We start from the raw sequence: 18,648 nt of genomic DNA, 5'->3' as shown, positions 1-18,648 counted from the left end.
AAATATACGAGTAGAAAATGTTCAAATAAGTTGTTCTGTCAGGCTTGTATGGGAAAATTAAGGCTGTTCTAAGTATTTATAGTAGGACATGGGATCAGTATGGTGATTTGGGCACTACTAGTTGGTTGGAAAAATCTGAAAGACAATTTTGAGATTGCTTGTTAGCTCACCTAGTTCTATATCATATTAGTTGACTATTGCTTCTTTGGGATCATCTGTTTGGTTATCTAATTAGAGTTCTTGGACCAAACAACAAATGTTGTAAGTGTCATTCTTTCGTTGATCCTTGGTCAAGTTCTAGGCTCATAAACTAGCAGACTTCTCTGCTCTAAATTCGCAACTATACAAGTCAAGTTGTTAGTTTTCAGCAAGCAACCATGACTTGGAACCCTTGAGTTTTCTTGTTGGCAGTTCATCTTCTCATCTGCAATTATTCGAAAAGATGTCATGGGCTCCTTACAGGTGTTGATGATGGTTAGAAGATTGGAATATGATTTGGCAAGATGGGATATTTGATGAGTTGATAATTCATAATTAATTCCTCCACACTACAAAAGGAAAGTCTAGTAATGTTTTGTTACAGCATAAGTGATGACAGAACAATCTACATCTTGAAAAACATAAAATTACCATCTTGTACCTGTTTTTGCAGCAAACATTATTTAATGCTGGTCAAGTGCAGGGCACTAGCCAAGTTTGCAATATAAAAGATATCATCTCTGTAACTACAACTTAAAGGTGCAACTAAGAAGATAATCAACACAACATCTTCTGGATGTTAATAAGAGGTTGTTTGTGTTTCAGGCAATGGTGATTAACATAGTAACAGATCATACAGCAATTCATCAAGCATCGTTAAGAGGTTGTTCATAGATCAATTGTAATTTACATTAACCTGAGTCAAATATAGTCTTAATGTACTTACCATAAACTGCAAGCCATTTCAAGCAATGTTGCACATGGTGGAGATTTTCTTTAAAAGACGCGACCGCGAAAAAGACACAACTGCGGACGTCAAATTTAAATTTTGAATCAACTTACCAAATAAACTACAATCAATTAATGATACAAAATCATTCTCTTTCGCGGGAACTTCTCGGTATATTACCGTTATTCGTCGGAACTCAAAGAATCCATACAAAACCAGTTGATCAGCAAGTAAATTGCAGTGGAGGAACATAGTTTAGTAGCAATGGTTTGTAATGCATAGAGTTAGATGAATGCTTTATGCATCAAGAACCTCTAGTCACAGGACATTTTTTCTCCAAAAACAAAATGAAAAGAGAAAACAAGTCATTAATATCTTAACATGAAACCTTTGAAAATCCTGAATTGAATCATTTCCTTGCATATAAAATATTAACATGCTCGACATGATGTATGTATTGGTGTGGAGATCAGGACAATCCTTCACAAATAAAAATGGTATTTATTATCATTTCATTTGAATATCTTGATCCACAATACTCAACTCCAACCTGAAAGTATTGACAGATTCAAAACATAAATGAACTGTGTTATGGTTAAGACAATCTATTTCAAAGGAATTATTAACGCACTAGAAGAAACCAGTCCCATATCCAAGACTGTATCCAAAAGGAGGCATTGCTGAGCTTGCATTGAAAGGAGTCCCGCTCATGTTGGTGTTGAAAGGGGTCCCACTCATGTTGGTGTTGAAAGGAGGCACAGCCATGTTTGAGATGAATCCAGTATTCCTGGTATCGAAAAGATGATTCCCACTAGTGCTAGGGTTTGCTGCGATAAAAGGCTGAGGAGCTGAACTTTGAAGCAGAATGTGTTTGGCGTGCCTGGTCACATCCTGCTTGAGATCCAGTAAGGACGCCTTCAATTGTTCAAGCTGTTCCAAGCTAAGTTCCTGAATAGGGTTCTCCCACCAGTTCCGACTCTGACTTGCTTTCCGCATTCTGTCTAGGTCTTCCCCTCTTTTCTTCTCCACTTCCAATTGGTTGGCCGCCTGGTGAATCATTTATTAGTAAGAAAATATTTTGGTTTTCTGATGGAAGCAAATTGATGCACCTGAGAAATTTCTTTAGAAAATGGTTCTCACAGTATCTTCTGCAGATAATTCTTACAAAAGGACAAGAGGAAAAACTAAATATACTTTGAAAATTCTTGCCAATTAGTACCTGAGTTAGCTGCATGTTGAGTTCGTGGACCCTAGCATTGCGATGAGCCTCAATAAGATGAAAAGCACCAGAAGTTTGGGGAATATTTCCTGAGACATACCGTTCCATGACCTTTTCAACAGAAGGGTGGCCAAAAGAGAAAACCTTCTTGCCAGGCGAGAACACAATCATGCTGACTTCAGCACCACAAAGAGTACAGAGTTCACTAGCCTTCTTGAAAAGGCCAGACCTACGCTTGGAGAAGGTTACCATTAAATTGCTCTCATTTGGTATTTTAACCATCTCCAACTTTTGGCGACCCTTACTCTTTCTGACCATGGTGAATCAACAAAAGAATTGAAACCACCTCACTAAGAAAGAAGAGACCAACAACTCTCTTGAGAACAGTATGGATGGAGGGGAAATGGTTCACAATTTATACAGGTTTCAGGACTTGAAGTTGAGACTAAAAGCGGTCAAGATACACTGCATTCTTTGTCGTAATCATTCAGTGCTTTTCTTGAACTTAATAGCTTTCTAATTTTGGAGGGTTCAGAATCACCGAGGACTGACATATATGGTATGCATATTCAGCGTCATAATCTGCAGGGCCACTCTAGATTGTTATACCATTCTCCAATTCACCCCCTGTGATATTTCCACAGCCTGCCTCTTTTATCATCCAGTGATGAGTAGGTGAAATGGCTAGCCACTAGCCAGCAACTGAAAGATCTCGGATGACTAAATCCCTTAGTCAGACTTACTGATATACGATCACTACAAGTTGTGAAATGTAACAAAAATGGTCCAATATGAGATACGGGATGCCAGGAAGAATAATTTCTATACATGTTACACCATTTATGATTTTGTATTCTAAACTTGCTGCTATTGACTTTGTTTCTTCTTACATGAGTATAGCAGAACCCGGAAGTCTGATATAACTTCAAAGCAACATGTGAAATTGCTATATATCATGAACATCATTCTGTTCAAGCTTGCTGTTTTAATACATTTTCTTTTGTTGTTTCATATAGAATTGGAAAACTTATTAGATATGCCAAGATGAGAATAAGGAGCCTGCTGGGCAATTTTCAATGGATTGAATGGGATTTTTCTTTAAAGACTATAATGAAATCATTCTAGATGTACTGCTTGCATCATACATATTATTGATGGTTTAGAATAATCTTGCTTTCCTATTCAACAAACCATCCTTATCCATCTGTTGTGTCATAAGGTTTTAGATTTCATGGATTGGGAATCCACAAAAAGAAATCTGTTATATGTTTGACTGATGTTTGCTGTACTGAAGGTAAGGTATGTTCTTTACCATAACTATGGAAATGCAGATTCATTGCATCACATGATTAAGCACACACATATGGCTTTTGGGGGCAAACTAAAATTGAAGAAACATAATACAATGATCATATATCTCGAAGCGCAATCATAAATACAAAACTCCATCAAAATACAGTATAAAGAAACACAAACAGAACTGAAACAAACCCAGTAACACTCTAAAGACACAACGAAGGAAGAACTCTGGCATCCGATAGCAGGAAACTGCAAGAGTGTATATATGCTCCCATACCATACCAAAGCCACACTAATGGTACATACAAGTTCTCACTGCCATGAACAGAATGAAGAAATTCAAGGCTTTGTGGTAGCAGGTGGTGGTGAGAGGAATGGAATAGAAGGAATTGCAGTTGGGATTGGAATGGTGGGGATTGAGGGCATGCTTGAAAGTGGAGGCAAGGTGACCTTGGGGACAGAAGGCAATGTTGGCATGCTAGGAAGCGGAGGCAGGGTGGCTTTGGGGATTTTTGGCATGCTAGGAAGCGGAGGCAAAGTGGGCTTAGGCATTGAAGGTTGCGAAGTTGGCAAACTCGGCAATGTTGGCTGTGGAAGTGCAGGAATAGAAGGCAATGGTGGCAATGTTGGTTTAGGCAAATTAGGCGATTGCAGAAGATGACGAGCTGCTTGGCCACCCGACAACGACAAAAGAATGAAAAGGGCCAAGATAAAACAGTTGAATCTTGTCATCTTGCCAAAATTTCAAGGCCTACAAGATTATGAACTAGAAACCAATTGCAAACAAAGAATTGTATGAGATTCTGTGATACATACCAGCCCTATTCTTGAAGTTTTTATACACAGAGATGAAGAGGGGAGATCCCTCTTGAACGGTTTGGTGTAGATGAGAAAACAGGACACTGATTTTGGTTTAGTTTTTGTTAGTTCATCTTCTTATCTACTTACATTGTAAAAGAGTAACACATGTCGATTGTTGCTCACTGTCTATATTTTTATTTGCTGGCCAAAAAAAAAAAATTGGAATTCTTCTTATCAATCCTCCATCTTTTGCTAATTGGTTGTTTACCAGTAATCAAGTTTAATATTAGTATAATTTTGTTGTTAAAAGAATGTTGGCAAGTATTTAGAGATATAGGAACATTTATTTTTGCATTACAATATGATTTTTACAGAGTTTTTTAAATTGTTTATCGTTTAAAAAAACATTAAATTAATGAATTTTTTTATGTTTTTGAATAATTTTGATATAAAAATCAAAATAAAATATAAATAAATATTATTTTAATATAATTTTAGTTGAAAATCACTTGCACCATTATAAATAAATTGTCCTTGAAAGTGTGAAAAAAAAAAAAAAAACAGAGAGCATTTTAGCCAAAAGAGTCTTGGTGCAAAAACATCAATTAATGATAAATAATACATGAAGAAAAACAAGAAAAAAAAAAAGTAGAAATGATAAAAAAAAAAATTATGCATTAGAAATTTTTCTATTTTTAGGAAATAATTAAAGTATTATAATGGCACATCAACAACTCAAATATTTCATTAAACTCCAAAAAAAAAAAAATACTTACTAAAAAGGAGAAAATTATATATAAAAAAAAGAGTGTCTTGCAGTATGGAAAGGAAAAGCAAGAGGATGATTTTCACATGAAATCATCAACAACCACCTTATGTTTTGTGTGTTATGAAGAATTTCAGATGCTCATAGATTATAGATATTGTAGAAAATACTAGACTATCATACTACACTTTGTTGTAGGTTGAATAAAAATATTATAACATTAAAAAAAGTATAGTCATTACCATTATATTATGTAGCTTCAAGAAATTTTTTTCTTACAAGCTAAAAATTTTATACATTTATTTAATAAAAATATAAGGGATTAAAAGCATCATAAAATATTAAAAATAGTTATTGATGATAGATGTAAATTATGATATTTGATTTCATGTTGTGATGATTCTTTTAATTTTTTTTTATTTAATTACATGGTGATTATTCTTTTTTATAAGAAGAGTAGTAACTAAAATTATATATATATATATATATATATATATATATATATTCTGCTTTCAATAAAAATAATAAAAACATTAGAATAAAAAAAAATGGATGGTTTAAAATAGGGGTAAGAAAGACATCTCTTCAATCAAAACTCTTTTTATCTTAACAACACGCTGCCTTTTTCGCCTTACCTTTCTTTGCAAGATTTCTTCTTCTTCTTCTTTAATATAAAACCAACTAATTTTGATGCGGATATATTAAAAATATAAGAACAATAAACTTTTAGTATGTTGTTGTGTGTAACTTTTTGATAATATCACCAAATCCAAGCTGGCCAACTGAGCAAAAATGAAGACTCTCGACCTTGACCCGGGCCCTTGAATGACTTAGATTTCAAATTAAATTAAGTGAGAACTAACCTAATATGCCTCAGTTAAAACTCTATTTGATTTCAAAAAAAAATAATAATAATAACTTCATTCTATCCTTTTTCTTTTTATATATTGAGATAAAGATGTTTTTATTGACATTAATCAACTCAAGTTAACCCACTAAATTCACAGACTAAATGATGGTTAAAAATTGGTCTAATAACTTATTTTTTGTATTTTCTTATCTAACCATATGACAATAAAACTTGACATGCATAGAAAAGCCACAACATAAATTTTTTTTTAAAGGAAAATAATGATTAAGAGCTGCAAAAAAGTGCCCGCTAATGTTATAAAAAATAATGCTATAACCTTTCTTGAAAATAAACAAAAAATTAAAATGGTATTTAATCAAACAAACACAATAAAATTGAGTGAACAAATAAATATTTTCTAAAAGGAAAAAACATCATCAAGGGTGGTATAAAAAGAGTATTTTCTAATACAATAAAAAAAGTTATGATATCATAAAAAAATTTAAAAACTCAGTGGCATTTAATAAAAACATTTCTATATTATTTTTTTTAACAAATCTATTTGATAGATTAAAATGTAAAATATAGGAAAAAAACTAAAATAAAAAACAAAACAAAATAGGTCAGGCGCATAGACCTGCACACCTGGTGTATAAAAAAACATTTTGACTCCCGCACCAAACCTTTTTTTATTATATATGTTAGAGGCAAACGATTCATCATTCACTTTTTTTTTTTTAAAAAATAAACAATATAGACGACTTGTCATGTATTAGCCTAGAATGAGGTGATTGGAGGATTATAAAAAAAATAAAAAAAAAGGTGATTAAAAAACAACACAGACGACTTGTCACGAATGACAAGTACGTGATTCTCATCATGAGAAATTCTTAAAAATAAAAAATACTATTTTCATTTTACGTAGTCTCTTTTATATCTCTACACATATTTAAAGACATTCCTTAAAAATATAGTCATCTTAAATTTCACTACACTTTCATTTTACACTTTATTAACTCATGTCAACAAAAAAGGTGATCAAAAGATTTGAGGAATTTTGGCTGCATCCAAAAATTCTAATGGGTTATGTTATCTTAGAAGAGACGTATCATATTTAAAATTGTCTTTGTATAAAGGGAGGGTTTTTCTCTAGAAAAATAGTGTTATTGTGTACTACAATCTCATAATTCTCCTAAATCGTTATTTTTCTCATATTTACTTTTAGTTCTAATTATTTTTAATATTTACTTTTAGTTGCTAAGTTTAAAATAGAAAAAGAAAGAATATCCTGGTTGCATTTGTTTTCATAATTATTTCCATTTAATTTCCTAACAACCTTGGAGATAAAACACGGATTACTTTCCTTATTTTTTCTAAAAATATTGATTTGTTTCCTTGATTGTGACTATGGACATCATAAATTCATTATATAGCAAAGATGAAAAATTTTATAGAAAAAAATCTATTTGTTGGCAACAACAAATAAAATTTTAGCTTGCTGAAATAGGTTTTTTTTTTTTTGTTGTGATTTTATATGATAATAAAATAAAAAGTGCTAAAAAACCGACTAATGGAGTTGTTTTTTCAAGTGATGCATTTTTCTTTGGTAGTAAAGATAACTTTACTAATAAAGATATTCCATGTCATGGTAAAAATTTAATGCTTTGTATCATGATGTATCTTTTGTAACACTAAAATTATTTTAGAAGTATGGAAAGCAGTTGAATATAAATATGATACAAAAAAAAGAAGATCTTAAAAGATATTGGGTTGAAAAGTGGCTTGATTTTCAAATGTTTTATGAGAAAAGTGTTCTCATCAAATCCATGAGTTTTAAAATATTATTTAGGACATGAAAATTAAGGGAATAAAACTTATTCAAATAATTTTTATTTCATCATATTAAAAAATAACTACATTCTTAGACTGATTTTGTTAGAGAATTAAAACAAAAAACAAAAAAACTGTTTTTTTTTTTTTAATGAATAGCTTGTTACTTTAAGGATGGATGAAAAACATTGTACCTCATAACAATAAAAATATAATTTTCAAGCTAAGGCATAAGTTGTTGAGAATTCTTTCTAGGCAACTTTTAAGATAAAAAAAAAGATAAAAAAAAAAAAGTTCAATAATAGCAATAATAATATTAACAGCCTAAAAGTAATAATACAAGTAAGAAAAAAGGGTGTGCAATATTGGGTTTGTGGCTAATACAATCATGTTGGTAATAATTTCAATAATCAACTTGGTAAAGTAATTAAAGCAATACCTCAGGAGACTTCTGGACCACAAGCCCATGAAGTAACTGTGAGGCTAGCTCTTCTTTCCCAAGTTACATGTATTTTATTTCTAGCCTGAGTTAAATATGATTTTTAACTCAAATTATTAGTGGTTAGAGCATGAGATTAATGTTTTATGTTTATGCTGATAAAAAAATATTTTTATTTTATTATTAGGCATCAAGCACACAAACTATGAGTATGAGAAATAAGAGTGTAGCTCAAGTCTTAAGAGAAGGCCAAGTTTAAATACAGTTGTCAAAAAAAAAAAAAAAAAATTCTTGCTTTGGATGAAGTTTTTTATGTTCCTAATTTTAGAAAAAAGTTAGTTAATACATTTTTATTGGATCAAAATGGGTTTACTCTTGTTCTAGGATCTAATAAAATAGTTATCAGTAGATTTGAATCTTGAAATGAAAAATATTATTTGCTAAATGATTTTTATAAATAATCAAGTATAATGCATTCTTCTAAAATTGCTTTACATTTTTCATCTTCACCTATTGTAGATATTGAATGTTTTGATTCATAGCATGGTAGGCTTGTGCATGTTTACTTTAACACGGTTAAAAGAATGATGCATTTAAATTTAATTTTTAAGTCACATATTAATAAAAAAAAAAATAAAAACACAAAATTTTGTACAAGCTAAAAAATCTAGAAAAGCTTTTAATGTAATAGAAAAGAAAACAAATCTATTGGTGTTAAAAAAACAAAAAAATTTATGATAGTAATAATGTCTTGATTGATGGTGGTAAGAAACTCTTTATAAATTTTATTAATGACTTTTCAAGATTTTGTTATATTTATTTGACTAACTCTAAAAGCGAGTTGTTTAAAACTTTTAAAGTTAGAGTAGAAAATCAATTAGAAAGAAAAATAAAAATTTTACAAGGAGTGGTGAGTGTACTTCTAATAAAATGAACAAAGTTTTTATAATTGCATGGTATTATTAAACATCAAGTAACACCTCCTTCTTCACCACAATCTAATGAGATAGCAAAAAGAAAAAAACATAGAACTTTAATGGATATGATTAATGCAATGTTAATTAGTTTTGGTTTAACAATTTATAGCGTGAAACTTTGCATTTTGCTTGTCATTTATTAATAGAATTTCTTATAAAAGTTTTTGGATAAATCGTCATATGAATTTTAAAATAATAAAAACAATTCTTTAAAATACTTTAAAATGTTGAGGTGTTTAGATAAAATAAATATTTCAATCACTAAAAGAAGGAAAATAAGTCCTAAAATTATATAGATTGTACATATGTTGGATATTCTTTAAATAATACTACTTATAGATTTTTTAGTTTTAAATTCCAAAATTTCTGAAATTGCAAATAATATAATTATTGAGTTATGTATATAATTTTCTTTGAAAATATTTTTTCAATGAAAAATAATTTGTCTGAACCTGTTAATGAAAGTTCTTCTTCTAAAAATAGACATTGTTGATAATCTTCTGATAAAATTAGAAAGATTAAAATAAATAGAAGAGCAAAAGTTTTTGTGCTAATTTTTATATCTTTTTACTTAAAAATAAACCTCAAACATATATTGAAGCTATGACATATATTGGAGTTCTTTTTTTTTTTTTTTAAAGGAGTAATAAAATATTAAATAAATTCTTTATTTTCTAACAAAACATGGTTTTTGACTGATTTGTCATAAGGTTGTAAGACAATGGATTGTAAATTGGTTTTTAGAATGAAATTGAGAATCGATAGATCCGTAAAACAATCTTAGGCTAGATTAATTTATAAGATGTTTCTTAAAGAAAAGGGAGTAGATTTTTTTGGACACACATGCATCAATTTCTAAAATCATTATAATTAGATTAATAGTTATTTAACTTCTTTTTACAAATTAGAAATTCATCGAATAAATATTAAAAAAAATTTAAATGGTGATTTAAAATAAAAAATTTACATAGATAAACTAAAAGGTTTTGTTGCGCTTGGTCAAGAAAAGAATTTTTATGGTTTAAAACAAGTTTCGAACTAATGACACAAAATAAATATGATATTGATGGTTTTCAAATAAATATTGTTGATAAATGTATTTACATTAAACAAATTGAAAATGATTATATGATTTTATGTTTAATAGTAGTATTTAAGTTATAAATATTGTTGAATCTTTCTTGTCTAAAACTTTTGATGTGAAGAATTGTTGTTCAATTGATGTTGTTTTAAGCATTTAATTATTGAAAAATAACAATAATTTTGCTTTAACTCAATCACTTGACATTAAAAAAATATAAAAAAATTTAGTTATTTTGATATGTCTTTTGATTCTCCTACTAAATAAAAAAATGGTGAAAATGTATCTCAATATAAATATTAAAAACAATTAGGTTATCATTGCATCTAGCCAAATATACAAGACCTGATATAATATGCAATTAGTAAATTAGATATATTACACATAATCTTAATGTGAAAACATTGGAGTGCCTTAAAAAAAATTTAAAAATTTAAAAGGTGTTGATTATGCACTTTATTATAATAGTTTATCTACCATAATAGAGAGATTTAGTGATGTGAATTGGATTTCTAGTTTAGAAAAAATAAAACCTATTAGTGAGTATGTGTTTACTTAAATGATGGTACATTTGGTTTGAAATATTCTAAACAAACCATAATTACTTGTTTCATAATAGAAGTATAATTGGTTGCATTAAATACTGCTAGTTCAAAAGCTGAGTGGTCAATTTTTTTTTAATTGATATACCATTTGTATCTAAACCAATATCACTTATATCAATGCATTGTGATAGCCAAGCCACTAAAGCTTAGGCTAAAAGTAAAAAATTTAACGAAAAAAAGAAGAGATATGATTGTTAGACATAAATCAATTAGATATTTAATATCTCGTTGTGTTATTTCTTTGGATTTTGTTAGGTCTAAAAACAACATTACATATTAGCTCATTAAAGGTTTGGTGCACCAATGAGTTATTCAAGCATCAATGTAAATACAATCGAAGTCTTTAAATGAATCATCAATAGTGGAAACCTGTCTTCAAATATATCGTAATTCCATGAATGAAGTTCAATAAGTAAAAACAAGACCTTCGGATAATTAAGGATAACATAAACATTACATATATATTTTGAAGGCGATTTCGGGTACAAATTTATATAATAATGAGCTTTTTATTGAAATGACTAATTTGAATGAGTCTAAAGGCAAAAACTTTTACAGGATGTTGATCACAAAACATTTTTAGAGGATTCACCTAAGTGAGTATGGTGGTAAGGTTATCATTAAAAGAGCTTGGGCTATTCTTTGAAGACACTCATGAGATAAATACATGCTCATGATAATAAAAAAAAAGCACAACACTAATAAAACCTTAAAATCATCCATATATTGTGTAATAAATTTAAAAATATGGTTTAAAGAACCTAGTTCGAAACATCTAATTACTATAATTTTTTCAAATTAAAACCTTTTGATACTAAATATAGATTGAAACTCTAAAGATACCAAACACCGATCACATAATATTAATTGCTCACTTTTATCTTATTTATTGTTTTGAGTAATTTTAAATCATGTTGGGGGCGGGAGAGATGTTATAATTTTGATTTTAAAATTATAATTAATGATAATAGTTTAATAGTTAATACATTCTATTAACTTCCCCGTTTAAAATTTTGATTGCGTTGTACAAAATTTAAATGGTTAATATTAACATAATTAATAATTAATTATTTTAATGGGATAATGCATATTATTAAATTAATTTACCATATTTAATTGTCTTAAATAATTTGATAATTTATACCTTTATTGAGTGTGTTTATATATATATATGTGTGTGTGTGTGTGTGTGTGTGTTTGTATATGTATGTGTGTGTGTGTTTTAAGGATGAAAAGTACATAATTCTCACCATAAAAAAATATTTAAAATAAAAATATTTATCTATTTTACTTGCTATCTTTTATATCTTTACAAATATTTAAAAACCTTCCTTTATATATATATATATATATATATATATTATAATTTATATACTCAAGTAATTAAAGGTTTGAGGAATTTTTATTGTATAAAAAACCTCTAATAAATTGTTGTATGAATGAAGTGTATTATATTTAAAATTGTTCTTGTGTAGAGAAAGTGTTTTTTTTAATAAAGATAACGCTATTATATGCTATAATATGAGACTTTTTAAAGATCTTTACTTTTATTTCTAATTATTATTATTATTATTATTTGATGAGCTTTAGAATAATAATAAAAAAATATCTTAACTGCATTTGTTTGCTAATTCTTTCAATTTATTTTTCTAATATTTTTTACAAATTAATCGGTTAATTATCATAGGCCCGTCATTCAAAAGTATAACTAGTGTTATTTTCAGAGCCATGGAAGATTTTTTTTTATTATTATTAATATGGATGTTCAAGTTAATTTGTGTATATCTTAACTAATTTTATGAATTTTAAAATTAATAATTATATAAATCTTTAATTACTTTAAAATTTATAATATTTAAATTATACTGGAAACTTGATCATTGAAACTATATTTTTAAGTTTCATGGGAAAAGATTCCTGTTCGATTATAGTACAGCTCCTGCCACTTTAAATAAATGGGCTCTCCTATCCAGTTGAAATCTTGAATTGGGCTTGCCTCTATCGACAAAGGTGCATGAATGTACAATTGTGCCTTGCCTACATTTATTTTTTCCTGGACCTGGTAATAGAATTCATCCCTTACTTTTCTTGATTGTTTTCTAGAATTCTATATTTTTTTTTAAATTAGATTTTTTTTTATTTTGTGTTTTTAATTTTTTTTTAAAATAAACTTTTATATTTTTTTTCTTTGCTTCAATTTATTTTATGTTTTCTTTTGATTTGCTAATGTTAAACAAAAAAAACTATTATTTTAATATATTTTTAAATAAAAAATATTTTAAAAGAAATTTCTATCAGACTGGTTCTAACTTCGATCACAATATTTTATTTTTTTAATTATTGTTAATGAAAGGAAGTCGGAAGAACAGAGAAGAATGAACTAATTAAATGTGAAAGTTCATATATATATAAATAAGATAAAACGAGACAAATGAATACAAGAAGCAATTAACAGTGTTCAAATGAAGGTATACAGACAACGCAATTCCTCACACTACTGCGCAGAGAAGTAAGAGCCAAGCACTCAAAAGATATATCTCTAACATGACAACTCCATAATCAAACTTGAAACGAGACTAATTTCCAGCTGGTGGCGGGGAGAGGAATGGAATAGAGGGAATTGTAGTTGGGATAGGGATATTGGGAATTGAAGGCATGCTTGGAAGTGGAGGCAAGGTGGCCTTGGGGACGGCAGTAGGCAGTGGTGGCATGCTTGGAAGTGGAGGCAAGGTGGCCTTGGGGACGGCAGTAGGCAGTGGTGGCATGCTTGGAAGTGGAGGCAGAGAGGGTTTAGGCAGTGAAGGTTGTTGCGTGGTGGGCAAAGTTGGCAATGTGGGCTGTGGAAGTGTTGGTATAGAAGGCATTGGTGGCAATGATGGTTTAGGCAAACTGGGCACGGAAGGTAAAGGGGGCAATTGCAGAAGATGACGAGCTGCCCCGCCGCGAGAAAGTGACACAGCGATGAAAAGAGCTAAGATGAAACAGTTGAGACTTGCCATCTTGATGCTAAGTCTTATGGCCTGAAAGAGAGTCGTATATGAACAAGAGATAAGCAGGTAAAGAACTGTGTGAGATTGTCTGTGACAAACTAGGGCTCCTGATATCGGGTTTTTATAGATGGAAACGAAGTGGAGATCCATTTGTGTGATCTGTCACAGATGGTTGGTTTAGGTTAGAAAGCAAGACAATCATTTTGTGTTTTGTGATTGGTAGGTCACCTTCTTTTCCATCTTCCATTGAAAACAATACCATGTTTTTTATTTTTTTTGTCTTGTTGCTGTGACCAGGAGGACGTTTCTTTCACTTCTCGTGCTGGCTATTGCAGGACTCCAACTTGTTTTGTTGGTCAATCTAACTATTTTTATCCGTTTGGTAATGTAATTTTGAGTTCAGAGGAACATCTAATTAGTCCTGAAAATGTTGTTTTCCTTGAAAAGGAAGAAGAAAAACTCAGTGTTCTAGCCAATCTAATCTTTCTTCTACAGCATAACTCCACACAAAATCAGTCCTGTCTTCTAGATGCTAAGTAAACTAACAAAACGGGTTATGGCTTCTTGTTCTTTGACCGAAAAGGGATATGTAGTTGAAACTTGATAAATTGAATTTTCCCTTGTACCCAATGGCGCAAGCATAACTTGCTTAAAGCACTTACAAGAGAAAAAAAACTGAGGTAACATTTGAATTATATTCTAAAACCTTACCCAACATCTTAAATTATTAAATTAAAATGATTTTTTTAACACCATGTTGAAGTTAAAGTTGGGACAAAATGCCAAATTGGTGAACAACTGAACATTCGATTAGATGATGGAGAAAGTGTGGAATTAAGGAGAATTATTGATGTATATAGGCAAACCTTGTCGGCCAATTATCCTGTGGTCACAGCTGAAAAAGGATTTTGCCTGTGTGCTTGTGCAAAAATTCCTGTAGGATTTTCTTTTTATTCTGCATTCATCATGACTCTATACTTTCTGGTAATTTCTGAGACGAATTAACAATGCCCTATAATTTTGTGTGTCATGTTGCATGAAATAACACAAAAATTTCTATTACAGTCCACAATCCAAAAAACTTTAAACAGACGATTATGAGTCCGTTTGTCTACGCGGTTGCGGCTGCGTTTTATTTAAAACACAGCCCGCAGCCGTTTGGTAATTAAGAAAAGTGATTTATTGTGCATGGGATCCACATGAATTTTGCGTTTGAAACGCTGAAACGGAAAAGCAACAAAAACATGCTTTTCGTTCTCTGCGGCTAATAAAAAACAAGGAACAGTGCAATTCACTTGCACTGTACGCAGGGTTTTTTTTTTTTTTTTTTTTTAAATAATGTGTTAATTGTATTATTTTTTTTTTAAAAAAACTAGTTTTCAGAATTAAATTCGTTCGCGACGTGAATAATTTTTTTTTTCTCGAAATTTTTTCTTGAAAAACTAGTATAGAGTGAATTAAATTCACTCGCACAGTAATATTAATTTTGTAGTTTTTATCAAATGAATTTTGTATGTAATGAAATTATAAATAGTTTAATAGAATAATAAAAATATTTTATATAAAAGTATTATTTTTTTCATGATATAATAGGAGTAATTAATTTTACAATATTTAAATTTAAAACCATCAATATTAATATATATTTTTTAAAATTATTTTTATAACCTCAATTTGAAAAGCATTTTTTAAACCAAACACATTAAACTACTTTTTCTTCAACCTCAATTTCAACCACAGTTTTAACCAAACACACATTTTTTCAAATCAACCTCAACTAAAAGTACTTTTTATAAAACAACTTTTTTCAAATCACAACCACAACAGCTACCGCAATGCCAAACACACTCTATATCATGTTCACATTAACTCTCAATTATTAAAGCATACACGTTATTGTTTCGTCAACATGTTTTAATTTAAAGAGAAAATCTTCCCCAAATCTTTCGGTCAAATAGCTTCAAAGTTCATGAAATGAAAATTATCATTTAGAAATATCTTATATATTTGGCTGGGGAAAACTCTTGAGTTTCCAAAACACATGTAAGCATTGGAAATTGTATATCTAAAATATTTTTGGGAGTCTTGAGAATTCTGTTAGATAGATCTAAGGCTGTTTAGAATATATACAAAAATTACTTGAAAATCAAATATTATTTTTAGTTTTGAATAATTGTTTAAAGGCTAGGTTATTGTAAATCTCAAGCCATCTAAATATCCAGCATCTAACGATAATCTACATGAATAATTTTTTCAATCTCACAACTAGGTTGTGTTTAATTTTTTTAATTTTTTAAATTTGTTTTTCAATTTCAACTTTAATATTAAGTTTGAGATTTGAGCTTTATTGTTTTATTTAAATTTTTTTTACCGGATTATCATGATATCATAATTAAATTGTGTATTTGACAGGGCAACTAGGATGGACTCGAATTGTTATTTTTTATATATTTTTTAAAAATTTCATTATTTAGCATTAACTTGCTTGAAATTGAGATTCTAATTTTATTTTGATTTGTGTAAGGTTAGCACATTCATCTAATTTTTGCTCCATTATTAAATAGAAGATATCTTTTTACAATATTGGTATGCGTTTATTTTTTAAGATCATCATTGCATGTTTTATTAATTTAATTTATTTATTATTGATGCTATTTTTAATTATATTATTTTAATAACTGGATTTATTGAGTCAAAACTTGTTAATAACTCAAACTTTTGATTTTTTTATTTTATTTTTTACAAACATTAGTATCACTACAACAACCCTTGTTTTATATTGAAAAAAACTTCATCTCATCACCGGCGTAGCGTGATACACCTATTTGAGTTCTTTCTATTTATTTTTCTAATCTTTTCTACAAGCTAATCGGCTAATTATCACAGGTCTATCATTCAAAGGTACAACTAGTGTCATATCCAAAGCCATGGTAGAAGTTGAAGTAGAACATCAAAGGTACAACTCCTGCCATCTGAGAAAGGGTGTTTCTGAAATAATGAAATATCAAACACAGACCACCTTAAATAAATGGGCTCATATATTAAAAGGAGACAAATGAATACAAGAAGCAATTAACAGTGTTCAAATGAAGGTATACAGACAACGCAATTCCTCAAACTTCCGCGTAGAGAAGTAAGAGCCAAGCACTCAAAAGATATATCTCTGACATGACAACTCCATAATCAAACTTGAAAGGAGACTAATTTCCAGCTGGTGGCGGGGAGAGGAATGGAATAGAGGGAATTGTAGTTGGGAGAGGGATATTGGGAATTGAAGGCATGCTTGGAAGTGGAGGCAAGGTGGCCTTGGGGACGACAGTAGGCAGTGGTGGCATGCTTGGAAGCGGAGGCAAGGTGGCCTTTGGAACTGCAGGCAGTGCTGGCATCGTAGGGAGGCTTGGAAGCGGAGGCAAGGTGGCCTTTGGAACTGGCAATGGTGAAGGTTGAGTGGTTGGCAAAGCTGGCAAGGTGGGCTGTGGCAGAGATGGTATAGAAGGCAATGGTGGCAATGGTGGTATAGGCAGATTTGGCAATTGCAGAAGATTACGAGCTGCTTCCCCACCCAAAAACGACAAAGCAATGAAGAGAGACAAGACAAGACACTTGAAAGTTGCCATGCTGGTAATGTTCCAAGGCCTTACAAGACTATAAATGAGCAATAATATATAAGCAAAAAGAGGATTGCAGGAAATTGTGAGTGACAACGTAGGACTTTTCTTTGGGTTAATATATAGGAGATGAAGAGGGGAGCTTGAATTGTTTGTTTTGTTGAGAAAAATGGACAGTCATTTTGAGATTTGTCATTGTTAGTTCACCTTTATATCTACGTCTATTGAAAATAGTAGCACATGTTGATTGTTGTTGACTAGCCATGGTTTTCTTCAGTTTCTTTTTCTTTTTTCATACGTAAGATTCAAACACTCGAAGTTCTTCTTTTCTCCCTGTTTGTTTTTAAGGTGAACAAGTGCAGTTCATTGGTTGTTGACCAGCAATCAAGTTAACTATATATATAGATTACAGGAATCCATTAATGATTATCAAATTAATAGAGGAGAAATCCGACTTTTAAAATTCTTAGACCACAAGGAGTGACCAAGTTATCCATACCAAAAAAAAAAGAATACAAGGGTTTTTTTATATTTTCTTTTTTTAAAGCATAGTCTAAAAATGAATTACCTTTAAAAGTAGAAATTTTTTAACTCACATCCAGTGGTATTTTTTTTTAATTTCATCCGGGTTTTTTTTTTAATTATAATTAAGTTGATTGAGAGAAAATTAATAGTTTAATAAATATAATATTATCAAAAATAATTGAAGCATGTAATATACGTGTTAATGAGTGGGTTGACATGTAAGGAGGCATTCGACTAACAAATAATGGTTTCCAAGATGGTATTCAAATCATCCCAATTGTCCCTTCATTTATAGGCAACACGTGTGACTTACTGACACTCGATTTTACATCAATGATTTTTTTTTGGTTTCTCCCACTTTCTTGATTTTCATATCTGATCCTCTAAATTTTTAAAATAGTCATTCAATTTATTTTTCTTTCAAATTTGATCCTTTTTTTTATTACTGTTTGTTTTATTTAAAATAATTTATAAAATTTGAATTTCTTTTCCAATTTCATCATCTAATTTTTTCACTGTCAGATTTGGTTCCTATTATTTTTATTGCTATTTGTTTTACTTGAGAAAATTTTTAAAATTATATATTTTTTTATGATTTTATTTTCTTTTAGTTTTTTTTCCTATCATATTTGATTATCATTTTGTTATTGCTATGTTTTTTTTTTTTTTAATTTGGCAAATTTTTTATATTGATATATTTTTTTTAATTCATTCTTCAACATTAAATTTA

The 18,648-nt window shown here is 29.6% G+C and overlaps 1 protein-coding gene across 1 annotated transcript; it reads right to left on the bottom strand.

Moving 5' to 3' along the window:
- Window positions 1-1,415: 1,415 nt before the first annotated feature.
- Window positions 1,416-2,465, bottom strand: LOC118031815 (agamous-like MADS-box protein AGL62). Its single transcript, XM_035036312.2, has 2 exons — window positions 2,148-2,465; window positions 1,416-1,975 (listed from the first exon to the last, which is right to left on the bottom strand). The coding sequence occupies exons 1-2, from the start codon at window positions 2,463-2,465 to the stop codon at window positions 1,559-1,561; spliced, it is 735 nt and encodes a 244-aa protein (XP_034892203.1). The 3' UTR covers window positions 1,416-1,558.
- Between the last annotated feature and the right edge of the window lie 16,183 nt (window positions 2,466-18,648).

The sequence above is a fragment of the Populus alba genome, chromosome 17 (genome assembly GCF_005239225.2).
Source record: "Populus alba chromosome 17, ASM523922v2, whole genome shotgun sequence".
Taxonomy (NCBI): domain Eukaryota; kingdom Viridiplantae; phylum Streptophyta; class Magnoliopsida; order Malpighiales; family Salicaceae; genus Populus; species Populus alba.
This window is presented reverse-complemented; position numbering and strand designations above follow the sequence as displayed.

Bases quoted from the DNA above. Each gene is read 5' to 3' on its own strand.
- LOC118031815 (XM_035036312.2), bottom strand. From the start codon at position 2,465: ATGGTCAGAAAGAGTAAGGGTCGCCAAAAGTTGGAGATGGTTAAAATA. The intron at 1,976-2,147 runs GTACTAATTGGC...ATGATTCACCAG, and splicing joins TCAACATGCAGCTAACTCAG to GCGGCCAACCAATTGGAAGT.